General features: G+C 56.5%; 8 protein-coding genes across 8 annotated transcripts; 3 read left to right on the forward strand and 5 right to left on the reverse strand.

The window, feature by feature from the left end:
• Positions 1 to 97: 97 nt before the first annotated feature.
• Positions 98 to 1120, reverse strand: VDAG_07223 (quinone oxidoreductase; the record flags this gene model as incomplete). The annotated part of the gene is made up of 1 exon (XM_009656128.1): positions 98 to 1120. The coding sequence occupies one exon, from the start codon at positions 1118 to 1120 to the stop codon at positions 98 to 100; it is 1023 nt and encodes a 340-aa protein (XP_009654423.1).
• Positions 1121 to 3064: 1944 nt separating this feature from the next.
• On the reverse strand, positions 3065 to 4345 carry VDAG_07224 (uncharacterized protein; the record flags this gene model as incomplete). The annotated part of the gene is made up of 1 exon (XM_009656129.1): positions 3065 to 4345. Exon 1 carries the CDS (start codon positions 4118 to 4120, stop codon positions 3065 to 3067), a length of 1056 nt encoding a protein of 351 aa, XP_009654424.1. The 5' UTR covers positions 4121 to 4345.
• Positions 4346 to 7006: 2661 nt separating this feature from the next.
• VDAG_07225 (cutinase) lies at positions 7007 to 7875 on the forward strand (the record flags this gene model as incomplete). The annotated part of the gene is made up of 3 exons (XM_009656130.1): positions 7007 to 7210; positions 7264 to 7478; positions 7602 to 7875. The coding sequence occupies 3 exons, from the start codon at positions 7007 to 7009 to the stop codon at positions 7873 to 7875; spliced, it is 693 nt and encodes a 230-aa protein (XP_009654425.1).
• A 653-nt stretch (positions 7876 to 8528) lies between these two features.
• On the reverse strand, positions 8529 to 10456 carry VDAG_07226 (iron transport multicopper oxidase FET3; the record flags this gene model as incomplete). Its single annotated transcript, XM_009656131.1, has 3 exons — positions 8529 to 9240; positions 9320 to 10035; positions 10100 to 10456. 3 exons carry the CDS (start codon positions 10454 to 10456, stop codon positions 8529 to 8531), a joined length of 1785 nt encoding a protein of 594 aa, XP_009654426.1.
• Positions 10457 to 11304: 848 nt separating this feature from the next.
• VDAG_07227 (plasma membrane iron permease) lies at positions 11305 to 12635 on the forward strand (the record flags this gene model as incomplete). Its single annotated transcript, XM_009656132.1, has 4 exons — positions 11305 to 11329; positions 11396 to 12174; positions 12251 to 12498; positions 12575 to 12635. 4 exons carry the CDS (start codon positions 11305 to 11307, stop codon positions 12633 to 12635), a joined length of 1113 nt encoding a protein of 370 aa, XP_009654427.1.
• A 342-nt stretch (positions 12636 to 12977) lies between these two features.
• VDAG_07228 (uncharacterized protein) lies at positions 12978 to 13814 on the reverse strand (the record flags this gene model as incomplete). The annotated part of the gene is made up of 1 exon (XM_009656133.1): positions 12978 to 13814. The coding sequence occupies one exon, from the start codon at positions 13812 to 13814 to the stop codon at positions 12978 to 12980; it is 837 nt and encodes a 278-aa protein (XP_009654428.1).
• Positions 13815 to 15281: 1467 nt separating this feature from the next.
• On the reverse strand, positions 15282 to 16032 carry VDAG_07229 (uncharacterized protein). Its single transcript, XM_009656134.1, has 2 exons — positions 15749 to 16032; positions 15282 to 15689 (listed from the first exon to the last, which is right to left on the reverse strand). Exons 1-2 carry the CDS (start codon positions 15964 to 15966, stop codon positions 15431 to 15433), a joined length of 477 nt encoding a protein of 158 aa, XP_009654429.1. The 5' UTR covers positions 15967 to 16032; the 3' UTR covers positions 15282 to 15430.
• Positions 16033 to 16910: 878 nt separating this feature from the next.
• Positions 16911 to 17692, forward strand: VDAG_07230 (superoxide dismutase; the record flags this gene model as incomplete). The annotated part of the gene is made up of 3 exons (XM_009656135.1): positions 16911 to 16949; positions 17061 to 17516; positions 17570 to 17692. The coding sequence occupies 3 exons, from the start codon at positions 16911 to 16913 to the stop codon at positions 17690 to 17692; spliced, it is 618 nt and encodes a 205-aa protein (XP_009654430.1).
• Between the last annotated feature and the right edge of the window lie 1136 nt (positions 17693 to 18828).

An 18828-nucleotide genomic window follows, 5' to 3' on the forward strand; every position in this document is an offset into this window, starting at 1 on the left:
GGACGAGAGGGGAGGTGAAGATGAAGATGATGAAGGTGAATGATAATATTGCACTACTACGCTCGACCTCACTGGCAACCTACGCCAAAGGAGCGACTCAAACCGTGACTATGACCTTTCCCGTCGACGACCCTGACTTGACCCTGGCCACGGCCTTGGGCATATTCTCAAACGCAAACACAGAGTCGACGACTGTCTTGACTTGGCCGTTCGCCATCCACTCGGCAATCTGCTCGAAGCCCGCCCGGTTGCTCTTGGCAAAGTACGCCTCAAACTTGGCCTTCCCTCCGCCGAGCATGCTCGGGCACGCCGAGTTCTTGGCTATGGTGCGCATGGTGCTGCCGTCGACCTGGCCGGGCACCATGACGTACTTGCCGCCCTTCTTGATAAAGTCGTCTGCGGCGCGGTACAGATCGGCCTCCTCGCGGTACGCAAAGTCGGCGACGAGGTCAAACACCTGGCCCTTGGCCTTGAGCGTCGCCACGAGATCCTGCGTCCGGTAGTCAATGACCTCGTCGGCGCCGAGCTCCGCGCACAGCGCAACCTTGGCCGTCGACGCCGACACGGTGACGCGCAGCCCGTGCGCCTTGGCAAACTGAATGCCGTACGTCCCCACGCCGCCCGTTCCGCCGTTGATGAAGACGGAGTCGCCGGCCTTGGTGTTGAGTACGATGCTCTCGTACGCCGTCATGGCTGCCGTGCCCACGCCCGCTGCCTGTTCGAAGCTGACGCTGGGCGGCATGGCGACGCAGCCCTCCAGCTCCGACACGGTGAACTCGGCCATGGTCCCGGGGATGCTCTTCTGCGTGTCGACGCGGCCGAAGACACGGTCGCCGGCGCGCAGGACGGAGACGCCGCTGCCTGTTGCCACGACCTCGCCGCTGTAGTCCAAGCCTGGCAGTGGCGTCGGCTTGATGAAGACTGTTCCCGGCAGTCCCGTCATTTCCGCGAAGAGGGGGTCTGCTGGGTTGATGCCGACGGCCCTGACGCGCACGAGGATCTGCGTTGGTTTGAGGGCTTTCGGGGGTTTGGCGTGGTCTTGGTCCAGAACTAGGCCCCGTTCCAGGGGGAGATTCTTGTGCTTGTGTATCCAGGCGCGCATCTTGCTGTCAGACGTCATTGTGCTGGGCAACTTGACGAGATTTCAGGGGAATGTGTTGGTGGTGCAGAGATTGTTGATGTCATGGAGAATCATACTTAGACCGATCAGCACGGCATTCAAGTATTGATTCATTTCACGCCAACCGGAACAGGCACGCGAAAGGCATCGGAACCGGAGTGTATCTGATGCCGACCATCATGGTCGATCGTCCGGCATTTGATACAGTACTCCGGAGCCGTGGAGACAGCGACCTCAGTCGGATTTGCGTGTGCTTCACGGTCCAACCCCGATATTTTTGTGTTCCGTGCGCCACCAAGTCCGGCCTCAAAGCCGGAGCTGAATCTTATTCCGACAGTCGCTTGGGTACGGCTGTAGAGAGCACGAGTCGGGGGATGGTGACGGATTTAAGGGGTGTCCTTATCTCCATGATTTCCTTTCCGTTCACCACATAAGTGTTCAGCGCAGGGTATTGATGCCATGATGATCAAGCAGCGGTCTCAATTACGCCGACTGTTGCGTTGGGTTTTGGCTCTTCACAAACCTTGTTTGAGGACGCTGGGCCGGGCTTTCACTTGGACATACCTCTTGCATCCGACACGAAGCTTTACCCAGCAGACAACTTTACTCAGCAGACAGCATCCTGGAATCGCAGATAAGAAATCAATCATAAGAGGGAGAGTCACCGGTACCGGATCGACAGTCATGGCCGGAGCTTGGAGTGTGATCGCCGTGGTGCCAGCCGGGCCGTATAAGGCTGGAGCGAACTTGGTCCGATCCAGCACCGGCAGCATACAATCCACTTCGGGGTTCCGCAAGGACCATGTCGCCCTATGATGGGCACAGGAAGCTTGCTTGCTTCTTCTTTGATGAGACGTCAGCTCGCAGCCATGACCTCGAGAGCGCGGGGTCATCCTGCCCTGACTTGAGACAACACATGCTCTCATGGTTCTCCCCGGAATGTATCGGACATTTCGGCTCCGCCTCCTCACACCAGGGATCGAAAGTCTGGATTCCCTTGGATTCGAGCCTGATTCGGGATGTGGGGGTGGCCTTGTGGCAGGCTGGGCCCTTCTTGCCGGCGGTCGAGCTTTGTTGATGCCCATCATATCTGGACCACAAACCCGGACTAGTTACTTCTTTCCATGTAGACGCCGCGCAAGTCAAGCGACAGTCTCACATATTGAATGCAGCCGCCCGCGGTAGGATGAACCGCAACTGTTCGCAGGACGAGCCATTGTCTATGCTTATATCCCTGCTTGTCGACCTCCCGGAGGGTTTGAATCGGATTATCGTATCAATCAGTATTCGCCCTGCTACTACGACTTAATATCCCTCCCATTAATATATGCGTCGAGCGGGGCTGCCAATGACACAAGCCTTCACTATCCATGTGATAGGTAGGCTCTGCGATTGAAGGGTTTTAAAGACATGAGTGGATGGATGGAAGGGTGGGGTTTCTTCGCCATGCAAAGAATCAAGTGCCAGATCAGCGGCAACCTGCCATGCAGACAATCCACGGAATGATAATGGTGACTCCTGGGAAGGCCTGTGAGCGAAAAAAAAAAGAGCTACAAGGCGTGGTTCAGGGTTGTGAGGGCGGGAAAATGTCATGGATCTTGGACAAAAAGGCTGTGACCACCGGCAGTACGGGATTCCTTGTATGCTACACTTTACAGGTGCCTGAAGACCTACGCCCTCAAAGAGAGTAGATCTGGATACCCATGTCTTGAATGACAAGTTGGCCAAGGTTCTCGTGACCTCTTTAGCATGTACCGGAAGATAATCACACCTGCTGTACCAAGTAAGGTATGATCAGTCAGGCAGTGCGCAGATCCCACAGATGTCCGAGTCTGCCATCCTGGAGCAAGGTAGACGGGGACACTTTGTACAACCCATGGTGACGAGGCATACGGTGGTAGGACTCGTTCTTGAGTTAGAATCATCGTTAAATATGGGAAGTTCTTACCCGTCGGTCAAGGCCGATACAGCATCTTCTGCAGTAACGAACAGGCCATTCCAGCAGCCTTTGATAATGCTTCCGCCATCAAGATGGTCAACTCTCGGGAATTCTTGGCGCCAAAAACGACGGTCTACCTCGTCGACATCAAGGCCATGATAGGGCTCTTCATCCGTCATGATGTAATAGATGACGGACCCAAGCCCAAATATGTCATCCGCTTGGGTCACGACGTAAGCTGGTCCCCATGGTTGACGCTGGAAACCCGGTCCTGGTGCATGCTTAGTCACGGCACTGTCCATCGTCGAGCTTCCAGCAAAATCACAAATCCGCAAGTCCAACTCTTGAGTCAATATGTAATTACGCGGTGCAACATCTCGATGCGTCACCCCTGCACCATGAACAGCCGCAAGAGCCTGTGCTGCTTGAAATGCCCACTTCCGTCGAAGGCTTCGAAGGCTGACTTGATCATCACAGTCAGAGTCGGGACATTTGCGGCGCTGCCGAATGTAGTGCTCTAAATCTCCACTGGGATGGTATTCTAGAGTCAATGTGTATGCCTCGCTGTCCCACACAACGAAGCGAGGGATAGAAGGGCAATCGCCGAGTAGTTGGTAGATAGAGGCCTCGCGCAGCATGCTCTGCCGATTTTCCCACTCCGCATTCAGGTCGTAGGGACTCATCTTGGGCGTCTTGATGATGTGGCCTGAAGGGAGCAGCTCAACAAAGGCCGTCGATCCTAGGCCGATGAACTTTCCCTTGGAAAAGTAATAGACTTCCCCTTCGCGAACTTCTTCAGGCTTCTGAAAGACCGATTCGTTCCAGTGGGGATGCTCTTTTCGCGCCCATGATCCTGAGATAGGGATATACTCGAGAGAAGGAGGGCATCGTGGTACAGGCAATGCCTGGAAGTCACCATCGCATGTCAGCTTTAGCTCCTGCTTGTGGCACCGTGCTGAAGAAGGGGAAACCTTTGGATCATCTTGCCGCTCTATGTCTGTAGAGCCAAGTGATCCGACGAGGTTAGGCAGCCTGGCGATACCAGAGCGAGGAAGCGCCATAACGACCAGTAGACTTTTCGAAAAAGACGGCAAGCAAATATTAACATGTCGCAGGATCGTTCTGGGTCTGGATGCCCGATTGGTTCGTCGACCAGAATTGTAGTTTAGAGGTACGTATAGAGGGAGATAGGATCTAATCACGTTTCTTGGGCATGTCGATCTGGAGCGGCAATAGCGACAGCGACAAACGACCTCAAGGTCGACAAGACAGTAACGCCGGAGCGCGTTGTGAACATTGTCACTGGGTGAGGCTGCGACATGTCCTGGTGTCGGCAAAAGGTTATTCCGCAGTGTGGACCCTTCTCCTCAGCGACTGTTAACAAGCATGCTCCGCTCGCTAAAAAATCAAAGTATATTGCCTAAGAATGAGGATTACTTACTCCTATACTGCTCAGTACTACTACTTAATATCTTTATTATTTTATATATGAGCTTTAAGGTTTAACTCAAGCCCTAGTTAGCCTAATCGTCTCTTATTAATATATTTAGAAGATAGAGCTTTATAACCCTTCTAGTAAATAGAATTAAGCTAGATTATAATATTATCTATATTACTAGAAAAGGAAAAAGTAGTGCTATAAGATAGTCGTATTTCTTGATAATTCTTTAGAACTATTAATTAATAATAGTTATTTAATTTCTCTTATCTCTTATTAGTTTAGTCTATAAGCTAAGCTAAAACTCACTCAACTTTCTTATAGATGTAGTGAAACCGGGCAGGGCGGAAAGGTGTAGATTAGCAATAAGGTAATCAGGAGTAGCTGATCAGGGAAATAGACATTAGCTATACTCGTCGTAAGGACCTCCAAGGTGCTCATATCATCAATCCTACATCACACGTCCAAGGACCTATCTTTTTCTCGAATCACTGCTTCATTGCCCTGATCTGAGGAGGTCATCACTGGCTCTACTTCAATGCCATTCGGGGCCTAGACTAGTAGTTAAGTGGACGACCACCAGCAAACCCCCAGTAATCTATGTTTTTAAATCTTGCGAGTAGCATACAGGCAGGTAAGGTGGGTGATGGTGTGATGGCGGTGTAGTGAGGTGTCGCGGAGCTGATGCAGCTTTTCTGCTCTGCGGAAATCCTTAAGTCGCAAAAGATTCTCGATTGAGTCAAGTTTCATTGTTCTTCTCCGAGAACAAGGTCCTGTGCCTGGAAACAATAGACTCTTTGCCCTCTCATCGAGACAGATGATTTCCCCCTTGCGTGTGAACCGAGGCTCGCATCTGGACGAATGATTGTTGTTGAAACTCGTGCTATCAAAGAGAATGCTTCTTTTAGCTGCCCATTTACAGGGCGGCCCTGCAAGCACGAGTCTTGGGCGTGTGATGCGAAACCTCTCGGATAGATTAAGGGGCGCAGAACAGTCTTGAAGCGTAGGCATCGTCATCGAAGACAGCACAAACAAGCCCAGCCTTCTGCTTGTTTCTTCGAGGATGACAACGCCACCGGGGTGCCGGTATCGATCTACGCATGCCACAGCGTCACACGGAAAAGTCTGGGGTCGTGCAGCGCGGGGTTTCTCTGGGACTTTGCAATATCGCCATCATGATGCCTCGGCTTCGGTGCTTTCAGGGAGGGGAAAGACTTGCCTCTTCGCATTCAGTCTGCATAGCGCAACGCACTGCGCACTTGATGGCGTCTTACCCCGGATTCTAGCCCTCCATCCCCTCCATCATGCAAGTACCACGAGTGCCGAAGATCTTTGCCCTGAAGACTTTTATTTGTTAGCAGCAACGTCGCCAATGTCTTGCCCTGCCAGAGTTGCCTGACTAGTGGAATGGCGCCGCCCATCTGCCGATTAGGCTGTCCGTGGAACCAACGAGCAACGGCGTCCGCTCGGACTCTACTATGGGAACGGAAGCTGTTAGACCAAGTTGAATTCCCGCAATGAGGCGTTACGGCCGCTATACTATCCGGGTGGGCGCACAACAAAGAAAGGGCAAAAAGGCCTAGAATACTTCCATGGGTTGACTGGACGATCAATAGCAGGGTAGCTTGTCTCCCGCACAGTCTATGCCATCCGGTGTCTCTCGCCACGACATGCTGTCAGCACATGTGCGAGTGCAGAAACACGGTCTAGCCTGATCTCCCCAACCTGATCAGTATGCAAAGAATCAAGAAGCAACGTCTCGACCAATCGCGGCTCCCATGCCGACACCCATTGCAATGGTGCACCCCGGCTTGACGTTTCCTTCTGGGAGCCCTACTCATACGAACGTTGCAAACAGCCTCGGCTCTGGCCAAGGTTCGACGCTCTGCCATAGGCCCCCCGCACTGCGCGAGCCTCCACTGATCATCAGAAGCAACGGTGCAACGCGTGGGATTCCTCTGTGGGATGCCTCGCGGTGGACGCCATCCGCAAGATGCGCCGAATTAGGCAAGGCTTCGTCTGTTGTGGGATGTGCCCATCGGAACATTGTGGTAAGACAGGGGTCTTGGCTCGTCCCCACAGCCAGGGATCTGCCGGCGGTGGCTTGGAGCTTGGGAGAACAATGATCGACAGACTACGACGGGTGAGCTCCATCATCGCGGGTCCAAGTAGAGTAGGAGGAGGCTCTACGCTTGGACTGGCCTACGATAGCGGCTTTCGTGTCCTGAGCTATGGGGTGCGCCGGCGCGATGACTGACTGGTGCCATAGCTCAACAGGTTGCGTCCTCCGGCTGACGAAGAACCAGGCTCAAGTGCTGCTAGGTAGACCTCCCGATTCGAGTTGGTAAATGATAAATAGGAGTTGAAGTCGCTCTCAAACAATATTGAGATTCTCGCCCGGCTCATCCAGCTCTCGGTTCTCCAGCATCTTCTGCCCTTTCTCTTGATTCCTCGCTTCTTCCCATCTGGTGCTATACAAGCAACTTGCCGCCCAACAACACCCGCCATCATGAAGTTCTTCACTGCCACTGCTCTCCTCGCTGGCCTCACCGCTGCTCTTCCAGCCGCAGTCCCAGAGCTCGAGCTTCAGCCCGCTGGAGCCAGCCACCTTGAAGCTCGCCAGGCCATCACCCGGAACGATCTCCAGAACGGCCGCACGTGCCCCGGCGTCATCTTCATCTACGCCCGCGGTTCCACCGAGAGCGGCAATCTAGTAGGTAGAGCGCATGAAGGGCCAAGTACACGTTCGCGGGCTGACAAGACCAGGGCACGCTGGGACCCTCCATCGCCACGGCCCTCGAGCGTGAGTACGGCAGCACCGGCGTCTGGATCCAGGGCGTCGGCGGCGCCTACGCCGCTACCCTCGGCGACAACGCGCTGCCCGATGGCACGAGCAGCGCCGCCATTCGCGAGATGAAGGGCCTCTTCGAGCTCGCCGACAGCAAGTGCCCCAGCGCCAAGATCATCGCCGGCGGCTACAGGTAGGTCCCCCAGTTCTGCCCCTATTCCTTCCTCCTGCACCTGGCCCTCTGCGTTCTGCCCCCCGTCTTTCTTTTCAAGATATGAATAAGGAGACAGAGCTGACGGGACACAAACGCACACAGCCAAGGGGCCGCCCTCGCCGCCGCCTCGATCCGCGACATCTCCTCGACGATCCGCGCAAAGGTCGCCGGCACCGTCCTCTTCGGCTACACCAAGAACCTGCAGAACAGGGGCCGCATCATCAACTACCCGGCCGAGCGCACCCGCGTCTTCTGCAACGTCGGCGACCTCGTCTGCACGGGCTCCCTCATCGTCACGGCCGCGCACCTGACCTACGGCAGCGACGCCAGGGGCCCGGCGCCCGCGTTCCTCATTGCCCGCGTCAACGCTGCTTGAGGGGGTGGCTTTGACGATATCGGGTTTCGTCGCTCCTGGGTCGGCCTTTGGGCGCTGAATACGCGGTCAGCTGCACTTGGGTGGGCTGGGAGGGTCTGACGGATGATGGGCTGAGGGGTCTTGAATGGGAGGCAGTCCTGCTGAGTAGGACTGTGAGAGCGCTTTTGCACCTTTTGAGTGTACTGAGTACATGATTTCATTACTTTCTTTGACTATATTATGTAGCGAAAAGACGAGCGATGCATCCACCTGAGGTCTGACTAGTGATGGCGGTGTGGTGGGATGGCTTCCAAATGCTTCCCAAGTCTTAATTCATGTGGGAAAAACAAAAAAACCATCCTGCTATCTGTTGTGGACTATGCTATGCATACTCCATGACACGACTCGCTATTCCATCCAGCGTCCCTATATACTGCAGCGCAACTCATCAGCCGTGTTCTGGTCGGATAAGCTCAGTATCATGGCGTCTCGGCACTTGGAGCTACACATTCGTCTCATCAGCTGGTCAGATACCTTGAATATGGCCAAAGAAACTCGGTTCCTCCGCACGCTCAATGGCGTGGGTTATCCTCAGTATATGTCATAGATCTTCCTCAATGTCTTCAGCATCGTCCCTGATACTGAAAGATCGTCCATGGACGCGACGCACATGATCACTCATCATCATCATCGACAGCCTTGCCCTTCTTCTCCTCCATGCCAATGGTACCGTACCACGCAATGGAAGCCAGACCGATGAACGCCGACACGCAGCTCGCGACGAGCGCAATGTACCCCTTGGCCGTGAAGCCCTCTGGCAGCCTCGGCACGGGCTTGCTCTCGCCGCGCAGATCAAACACGTCCCGCGTGTTGCCAGCGGCATTACCGGCCGTGGGGACGCCCCCCTTGCGGCACGCGTCGAGGTGGTCGGCCGGGATCTCCTGGGCCTGCAGGGCCAGCGGGGCCTCGACGATGGTGGCGACGAGGCCCTGGTCCATGTGCCACTCGATGTGGCAGTGGAAGAGCCAGACGCCGGGGTTGTCGGCGCGGAAGCGGATGACAAAGTTGCCGTTGGGCTCGGCGTAGACCGTGTCCCTGCGCATGGGGACCTTGGGCGGGACGTGGGATTCGTCGTCGATGTAGACGCCGGCGTCGGGGCCCGAGCGGTGGACGACCTGGAAGTTGTGGCCGTGCAGGTGGAAGGGATGCTTTCCGTCGTCGCCGTTGTTGAGCACGAGCTCGACGACGTCGTGGTGGCGGAGCACATGGGAGATGGTGTGGGTGCCGTAGACCCGGGCGTCCGTGGCGTTGGCGCCGCCGACGGTGAGGGCCGAGTAGAGCGAGGGGACCTTGGGGGCGACGTAGGTGAGGTCGTTGAAGAAGGCGCTGATTCAAGTAAGTGTGAGTCCAAAGGTGTCTGGGGGAGAACGCTCCAAGAGATGAGTAGTATAGGATGTTTGCTTACTAGTTGGCGCCGTCACGGAGGTTGTCCATCTTGACATCAAAGCTGATGGAGACATTGGGGTTTTCAAGGAGCGGCTCACGGTCGACAGGGGCCAGACCAAAGTCGTCGAAGAAGTCAAGCTCATCCACAGGCGTGGGCTTGGGCAGAGCCTTCTTGTCATCGTAGACCAGCCAGCCGGTGACGTTGGAGTTTTGGTCCTCGGGGATGATATCGAACAGCTCCTCGTCCATGGCGCTGACAATGGCAAAGTTCTCCTGGGCATCCGCCTTGGTCGTCAGGAGGACACTGTAGCGCTGGGCCGGCGTGATGTACAGCCTCTCGGCCACGGCCTCGTCGGTCCACACGCCGTCGACCTCGACGATGCGCATCTCGTGGCCCTCGATCCAGAAGTAGTGCGCCGCAAAGGCGCCAATGTTGACGAGACGCAGCAGATAGGTCGTCGACGGCTTGACGGCGACGTGCAGGTTTTGCGTGTCGTTCAACAAAGCCGCCTGGGGAACGGGCTCGGCGCCAGTGGGGTTCTCGACGCTGATGAGCTCGTGAATGAGAGAGCGGACGGGCCGGTGGTACCAGTCGGACAAGGAGATGACGAGCTCCTCGTCATACTTGCCCTCGTAGGGGCCCTTGGGGTCATGGACGACGACTGGGCCGCGAAGACCTTCGGGGTACTGGCCATCGTTGTGGGCGTGGTACCAGTAGGTGCCAGGTTGGTCAAACTGAGGCGGGTCAGCACGATGCACCCATGGTTGTTGGAAAAGAAGAAAAGGGGGCACTGCACACCTTGATGTCATAGGTGAAGGAGGATCCGGTGGGAATGGCACACTGGGTCACGCCGACGGCACCGTCCATGTAGTTGGTGCCATTCTGGAAGAAGCCATGAAAGTGCAGACTCGTGCTCGCGTTGCCAAGCTCATTGTGGACGTTGAGCAGCAGCCTGTCACCAACGTTGGCCGTGATGACAGGCAGAGGCCACTGTCCGTTGACGCCGATGGTGGGACGGTGGAAGGCGCCGTCGGGGTTTGCCGTGACCCATCCGACGGTAAAGTCCTTCTCGATGAGGGCCGACTGGGCGAGGCCTGCGAGAGATGCGAGAGACAAGGCGAGGGCTGTAAGGCCCGAGCGGCAGAAGATGCCCATGGTGAGGATGTGCCGACGTGGTGTTGAGGGGTAGAGGGCAGAGACGGCGGCTGGCGAGGCTGATCAAGACGAGCCACAAGTCAGGCCATGCACGGGGTGAAGGTCGTTGTACAGCCGTCTACTGCATGGCTGTGAGCTGCGAGATGGAGGCGCAGCGGAGTCGGCGCTGGGCGAAGTGAGTCGATCAGAATCCCAAGTCTTGTTGCATTGCATCGCATCATGTGCAGAATTTGAGCGGCGCCATGTGATGTGCGTGGCGACTGTCCAATGGAAGGCGCTGACGAGGCTGAGGTGGAGATTCTTGGACGTTATCAGATGCAGGCGATGCATCGAGGCGGGATATCTAGCTAAGAGGTCTTTCCTCTCGTCACCGACATCTCTGAGAAAAAGAGAAGCGAGCGGAGAGTTTGGAATATGGAGAAGACAAATGAGGCCTCGCGAGTTGGAAGAGATTCTGAGATGTCCAGGTCATATTCCATGCAATTGTCTTCCATTTGTTGAAAGCTGCCCAAGTTGCCCACAGGAGGTGACCACCCCTTAGGCGAATATGTGCCGCTCGCATGCAGATGCAGGTACGCGACACCCCACCTGTCTTCTTATCAGATCCGATGCGATCCGAACTCGGCTGCCGAGCAGAAACTGCTCACCAAGAGTCACGCCACCCACCAGAACCGCGAGCAACCACCAGTGACAAGTGACAAAGGGCGAGGACGAGCTCGACAGCTCGACAGCTCGACACAAGAGACTCACGGACAAGGACGTTGCTGCTCACCTTGTAGCATCGACTGCGTCCCCTCCAGCTCTCACCGTCGTCGTCCATCGCAGCTTGCTGCCAACCCAAACTCACCATGGAGGACCTCTTCTCTCTTCCCAGTGTGTTGTGCCCCTCCTCCTCCTGGTGACATGTCCACATGCACAGCCAAGCTCATTCATCGCTAGTCTTCTTCATCACCTTTCGCGAGTCGCTCGAAACGGCCATCATCGTCTCTGTTCTGCTCGCCTTCATCAAGCGCACCCTCGACCCCCAACGCGATGCCGTCCTCTACTCGACCATGGTGCGCCAGGTCTGGCTCGGCACCGCCGTCGGCGTCCTCGTCTGCATTCTCCTCGGCGCTGTTCTCATCGGTGGCGTTTACGGCCTCGCCGCCGACGAGATGGGCGGCGCCGAGGACATCTGGGAGGGTCTCTTCTCGCTCGGCGCCTCCCTCGTCATCACCCTCATGGGCGCCGTCCTGCTGCGCGTCACCAAGCTGCAGGACAAGTGGCACGCCAAGCTGAGCAAGGCCCTCAGCAGCACAAACGAGGACAGCGGGCGCCACGGCACCTTCATGGACCGCTTCCGCTTCCTCTCGGAAAAGTACGCCCTCTTCATCCTGCCCTTCATCACCGTCCTGCGCGAGGGCTTCGAGGGCGTCCTCTTCATCGCCGGCGTCGGCATCGGCCTGCCCGTCACCTCCATCCCCCTGTCTGTCCTCTCCGGCCTGCTCGTCGGCGCCGTCGTCGGCCTCGTCATCTACAAGGGCTCCAACGTCGCCCCCATTCAGTACTTCCTCGTCTTCTCGACCTGCTTCCTCTACCTCGTCGCCGCCGGCCTCTTCTCCAAGGGCGTCTGGCACCTCGAGGCCCACCAGTGGAACCTCATTGTCGGCGGTGACGCGGCCGAGCTGGGTTCGGGACCGGGTTCGTACGACATTCGCCGCAGCGTCTGGCACGTCAACGTGAGTTTTTTCTTTCTGTCTCCAGCCTCTTCTCCTTGCCACCCCCCTCGTATGGAGCCAGCAACTAATGACGTAGTGCTGCAACCCCGACCTCAACGGCGGCGGCGTCTGGGGCATCTTCAACGCCGTCCTCGGCTGGCAAAACTCGGCCACCGTCGGCTCCGTCGTCTCGTACAACCTCTACTGGATCGCCGTCGCCCTGGGCTTCGCCGCCATGGCCTGCCGCGAACAGGCGCGCTGGCCCTTCCACAAGGCCGACGCCGGCAGGCGCGGCGCGGCGCCGGCCGAGGCGGATCGGGAGCCGCTTCTTGCGGGTGGCGCGAGGTAGGTTCCTTTTACCCTGCCACACCTTCTTTTATCAGAGAGAATCAGCGTCGTGAGACTAGTTGCTTGTGAGTAGATCTGCTGGTGATTTGGAGATGCGGCTCCGGGGACTGGGGCGTAAGGCGAAGAGGCCGTGAGCTCTTTGTCTGTCATGATGGAGAGAGACCTCCAGGGTCTCCCCTCTTGGAGTCGGGCATTGTTTTGGAAAGACGAGGAGCGGCACTGAGGTCAGTCGCACAGTTCTTCCGAAAGACAGGAAGGACATGTCGGCGAGGTGAGGAATGAACATGCTGGCCCGGTGAGAGGAAGAAAGAACACATGGGATCCATTGGCCACAGGCCTGGGGTGATCTCGAGAGGGCGCCAGCTAGAAGGCTGCTAGGTCCGCATACATATGAGAGCATTGAACAGCATGTTTGTTACATAGACGCCTGAACATGAAATCCCAGCCACGCAGAAACCTGCTCAAATCGGCTCATGTCAGCCATTTTCAGTCGTCACCCCCGCAATCCCCCTCATGACGAGCCACCCCGCCAGAAGCCCATGAAACCACTTCCCCACCGCCGTCTCCAGCATCGTCGCCTTCTCGCCCTCCCGCCGCCAAAGCCACGTCTCGTTGACAAACACAACCTGCCGCGCAGCCTTGGCTTCAGCTTCAGCTTCGGCCTCGGCCTCGGCCCCACCCCGCACCTCGGCGACAATGATGCCCCGTACCTCCGGCCCCGTCCAAGAAGGCGGCGCCTCAATCACGAGCTCGACGCGCTCCGAGCCGGGCACGCGGCCGGGCCCTCGGTACGCAACCTTGTACACGCCGTTGACGAGATCGCCCTCGTCGAACGCCAGGTTCTGGATCCACGCCGCGTCAAAGCTCCGCCGGATCGCCGGCTCGGGAATCGACGCCCGAATGGCAAACGCCTGCGGCGTCCAGCTAAAGGCCGACTGCACCGTTCTCGCGTAGGCGCGCAGCAGCGGCGACGCCTCTGTCTTGCCTGCTGACGGTTTGGCGTCCGGCGCCGTGGGCTGCTGCTGCGCCTGGTGCTGCGACACGCGCCGCGCGGGCACGGGATTCGACACGGCGCGCTCGTAGGCGAGGACCCAGGTTGAGGGGTTGGATGCGACGTCCTGCGGCAGGCTGAGGGGCAGTGGTGGCGTCGCCGCTGCTGCTGACGAGGAGGATGCTGCGGACGGGCGGTGCGCGCGGCGTCCACTCGACAGCGTCGCTGCACGTGCGATCCTGCGCTCGAGGAGGTAGAGGTAGACTGCGCCCAGGGTGATGGGGAGCAGGCCCCATGTTGCGATGTGCGATGCGCTCGGCATCTCTGTCGTCGACTCTATTTTCCCCTTTTCTTTTGGTATTTACGAAACGAGGCCGTCGTCTGAAAGCCCTTTGGAGAGATTTGGAGACGAAAGGAAGGTTGGCGTGTGATTGTCTAACCTTATTAAGGCTGACGGCGCCGTATCTCGCATTCGCGTTCAGCTTGGGGGCTGCCGCGGGTTGCTGACCTTGCCCCAAAACGTGCCCTGCTGATCGCCCGGAATCAGCGTGCCGTCATGTGGCTCGGAAACCTTAATCACCTGAGCCCTTGTCGAGATGCCGTGGCCCCGGTCCGGTCATCGGCTTCTTTAGTACAATGCGTCGATAAGCGGACTAGATCAGTCTACGAGTACCATGGTGAGCTTCTGGGGGATCTGGCTCTTCGGATCTTTGCTGATGTCGTGATGTTTGGTGACCCCAACATGTCGTTAGTCGCATGCTGCGGTCTCCCGTCTGGAAAGGACTCTGATGTTGCATCCTGCACTTGTAGTATCACATCGCGCATGATCATGCTCTCTGAGGCGCGATGCGCTAACCACGAATTCTGACACCTGGGGATTGATGCACGCCCCAACAGCCGACCCAGCGGGCCACTTTTAAGCAAGGCGTCAGGCCCCGTTTGCGCGAACTTTTGCTCAAACGAACGCCCTGCTCGTGCGGTTGCCGCCCTCGTTTCGCGGAACAATGGCGATGGTTTCAAAGGTGAGCCCCCACAATGTATCGAGTTGGCCACCTGGAACACCACGGGGTGACGAGATGATCCCAACCTCCAACGGATCCAAATCATTTAGTCTCATCTCACTGATGGTGATGGTGATGGTGATGGTAAATATGATTTGGCACGCACGCAGAATGACAACTCGAAAGATCTGGCCGCAAAGACGAACTAGGGGTGATCTCAGCTGTCTGATAATCTGATTGACTCGGACATGATGCTCAGTCGTAGGGCCAGGGCCACATTCGGTCACAAAGATTCAAGGCTCGCTGCGCACATTAATTGAGGCGGCAGTCGTCAGGCGAGGACATGCATGCGCCAACTTGGTTGCAGTGACGTGAGTGTCGTTGCATTGACGAAAGCTCGGGGGCTGAATAAATTTCGTCATGTTTGGTGTATGTCGTCTGTAGGTCTGCCTCTGTTGCCGAAATAACCTAGGAACACTTAGTACCTCGAACTCTGTCATCAGTTGCAAAAGGAAGTCTTACCGAGTGAGAGATTGTAAGACGGGTGTTCAGAGACGTTAACCTCAGAAGCATGTTAAAAAAAAAAGAAAAAAAAAAAAAAAAAAGCAAACGACATAGGTGCATGGAAGCCAGTATCCGGCGCACGTCGACCAGAAAAAACGTGGCTATGGCCTAGCTGAGCGACCACTCCGAACATTGTGATGTGGTCGTTTCTTCTGAATATACAATAGTATCGGAAGCACGCTTAGAGTTACTCTAGACTGTTTACAAACAGCAAAAATACTTGTCAACGCCAGAAATGTGACCTTGGATGTGCCAGCCCAAAAATCCAAACCTCTAATCTCCAACTAAACCAAACGCTAGAAGGGTTACCAATACAACGCCATTGTCTGGAGTCCTGCAGGAAGGGTTCGACGCCATGCAAATAGCAAAATCATCATAGGGAAGCCGACAAGGGCTGGGCAAAGTTGAAGCCAACAATGCCCTCGGCAACGGCATTCTGCCAGGCGTCATCAGCCCCTGACATGACGGAGATTCGGCGGCCAATGATACCATCATCGCCAACCTGCAGTGAGATGGGCTGGTTCAATACCAACTCGAGAGCATCGCCCCCCTGCACAACGGCCCCATTGGCAAAGCTGAACTCGTGGAACAGCCCGCAGTCTTCCCTTCGTCTCGTCATGTCGCCTGACTTGCTGTTGATGGTCAGATCAATACTCAGGAGTACCGCAATGGGGGAGCAAGAAGGACGTACTGGATGATGAACTTGAGCCCTCCCAATGCAGACGATGCATGACCCTCGCCCCAGGTCCAACGAGCATGCGTCGCTGTAGAGCTGCATGGGTCGCCCGGTGTGTGGAAAGCAAGGTCGCCTTGCATTTCCTGGCCCTCAGTCTTGACAAGACCGTTGGTCGGATTTATTACGGCCAGAGCGCCACCTCGGGGCCTGTTGGAAATATCGGGGCCACACATGGTTCGAGGGTGTGCTTCGAAGGTGTTTCGGTGAGCGTCAGCCAGGGTAAGAGACGCAATGCAAGTGAGATTCAACAGAATAGCAAAAGAAGTAATCTCCAGGGCAATGAGAATACTAGCCTGTTGGATGAAGGCCGGCTTCCTATTTTAACAGCGTGGGAGCTCGATATAAGACGACCCTGATGGCTCGTCCCTGGCGAGACATAGAACACCGGGGTGGCCCAAGCTCCCAAGGGCCGACACACCGAAAACATGCGCAAACCGCGTCCCTGCCGATGAATGGGGGGCAGTACCTGACATAAGACAGGTGCCGACCAATCATAGCCTGGCATTGTTGAGAAGATTAGAGCAAGTATCAACCACGCGCTCGATTCCTCGTCAGTCGACAATGCACCTCAGTTTCAGCCGGATCATCGACCATCGCAGACCTGATCTCGACGTCAAATGGGTATCATGGCAAATAAGATGAATGGCATCTGCAGCACAAGGCAAGCTAGCTGTCATGGAAGAGTGCCGACCAATTACCCCGCCGTCGAGGATCGTCCCGTAAGCTCATGACATGACGAGTGGTGGCCCTCAGGGTTCGCATCGGAGACTCGCGCTTTCCCAGTCGCGCATCCAGTCGCTTCCCCAGTCGCGCAATGCAACCTGCTCCAACCCGCGGCAAGCACGTCAGCCGGCCCTCTCGGCACTTTGACTGAAGCAGGAGCTCTGGAGGAGGACAGCTGCCTTGATTAAACTGCTCAAACCCCGCCACCATGGCCAACCTCATGTCTGCTCGACAGAACCCCCCTCCTTCTTGTCTTCTTCCCTCCATCAACACTTCTCCTTGTCCTGCTGTCTCTCCCCGACAGAGCTCTGAGCCCTGAAGAAAACCATACCACCCCAACCGTTTCTGGTCCCTTGTAGTGTCGACACGACGCGTGATCCAGCCACAATCCACCATGGCATACTCGCTTCCCCCTCTGCCGTACGCCTATGATGTACGTCAAACCCCTTCCCTGGCTTGGTTGCCTGCCGGCCGGCCGCCTCATGCGACCCTTGACAGAGCCAACAGCCATAACTGTCGGCTGCCTCGTATTGACTGTCTACAGGCGCTCGAGCCACACATCTCGGCCCAGATCATGGAGCTGCATCACAGCAAGCACCACCAGACGTACGTCACCAACCTGAACAAGGCTCTTGAGACATACAACCAGAACCCCCTATATGCCCGCGCCGGTGTCCTTGCTGCTCTCAACTTCCATGGCGGTGGCCACATCAACCACTCTCTTTTCTGGGAAAACCTCTCGCCAGCGTCGAGCCCCGACGCCAGCACCGACTCGGCCCCGCAGCTGGTCGCGGAGATCTCCAAAGTCTGGGGCGGACTCGACCAGTTCAAGTCGGCTTTCAACGCTGCTCTTCTCGGCATCACTGGCAGTGGCTGGGGCTGGCTCGTCAAAGATGAAACGAACCGCCTGGCCATTGTCACCACGAAGGACCAGGACCCCGTCACCAAGGGTGTTCCCATCTTCGGCGTCGACATGTGGGAGCATGCATACTACCTGCAGGTACGTCACCTCGAGTTCTGTCCTATGCACCAGCGCCTGACTCGTCAACCTAGTATCTCAACGGCAAGGCTGCCTACGTCGAGAACATCTGGAATGTCATCAACTGGAAGACAGCTGAATCTCGCTTCTCGGGAGCCCGCGAGGACGCCTTCAAGGCCCTCAAGGCTGCCCTCTAGACCAATCAATTCACCCTGAGCCTTTCTTACCATAAGGTACCTCAACATCGCACTCCCTATGTGACGGTCGCAGCCTATTCCCAGCCATATAGCGCGCTCATGTCTCGGCTTTGCCCAACCCCAACAGCTCGCTAGCCCTCCTCCACCATTCACTCAGCCGTTACAGAGTATGAATCAGATATTTCGGCTCGTCTTACTCCTCATGATGTGCCATTCTTGGATCTGTAGAATTGCCAACAAAAAATGAATTGGGCGCCACCGGGCCTGGTGTAGCACCAGCACCACCCACGTCCTCTCATCTTGAGGCATGTACCACAACGGCGTCACATCGACAGTGGAAGCGTCGACGTCCGCCTACTGCCCAGGGCTTCTCACAAACCTTAGGCTTCGCACATCATGACCTCGCGGAGCACTGCTTCGTGTAACACCATGCGTGCGTGCTGGGGCCACCTCCTCTGGGACTATTCCTCAAACTGACCCGATAGCGTTCGTGACACACGAGTGCAGACTGTAGACGCCAGGACGCCGTGCGCCTCGTGCGGCGGGCCATTCACATGGCCCATCTTGACCAACGGCAGCATGCTCCCGTCGTCCCTTTTGCGGACCTTCTCTTTGCCATTGCTAACCCTACTTCTGTTTACCATTCAATCCAAATTCAGGGGCGTCCAATGGCTTTTGCGTACAAACAAAAATACCCGAACGGCGGCATCAGATCCCCGAAAGGCTCCACCGAATGACCCGGTGCGCAAACGACGAGGGCAGGCTGACGTGGGATCAATCAACCTTCAACTGACCCGACGCCGACGACAAAAAGGCGGGCGCCACAGGGAGCAGGTCTCCGCCCCGTGTCCCTGACGACCCTTGACGAGTACACTGCAGCAGCATTGCGCATTCATCGGCACGCTGTGTCAAGTGCCATATATGCACAGTATCCAGTCACTACCTGATGCACGCATGGCGCGATCCATCCACGATCTGCATACGAGATGATCGCAAGGTTGTTTCCTCTCAACACCGCCAGTTTGGCTCAAGCTAATTACCACGACTCTGTGCTCCCTGACCGCTGCCTCCACGCCCTGATCCACATACCTTGTAACTCCAGAGCCGAGCTAGAGAAACAGAGTATGTCTGGGTTG

Source organism: Verticillium dahliae, genomic scaffold (assembly GCF_000150675.1).
Source record: "Verticillium dahliae VdLs.17 supercont1.16 genomic scaffold, whole genome shotgun sequence".
NCBI classification, from domain to species: Eukaryota; Fungi; Ascomycota; class Sordariomycetes; order Glomerellales; family Plectosphaerellaceae; genus Verticillium; species Verticillium dahliae.

Coding starts and splice junctions, on each gene's coding strand:
- VDAG_07229 (XM_009656134.1), bottom strand. CDS start 15,966: ATGTGTGGCCCCGATATTTCCAACAGGCCCCGAGGTGGCGCTCTGGCC. Junction 15,690..15,748: donor GGGCTCAAGTTCATCATCCA/GTACGTCCTTCT, acceptor GACCATCAACAG/CAAGTCAGGCGACATGACGA.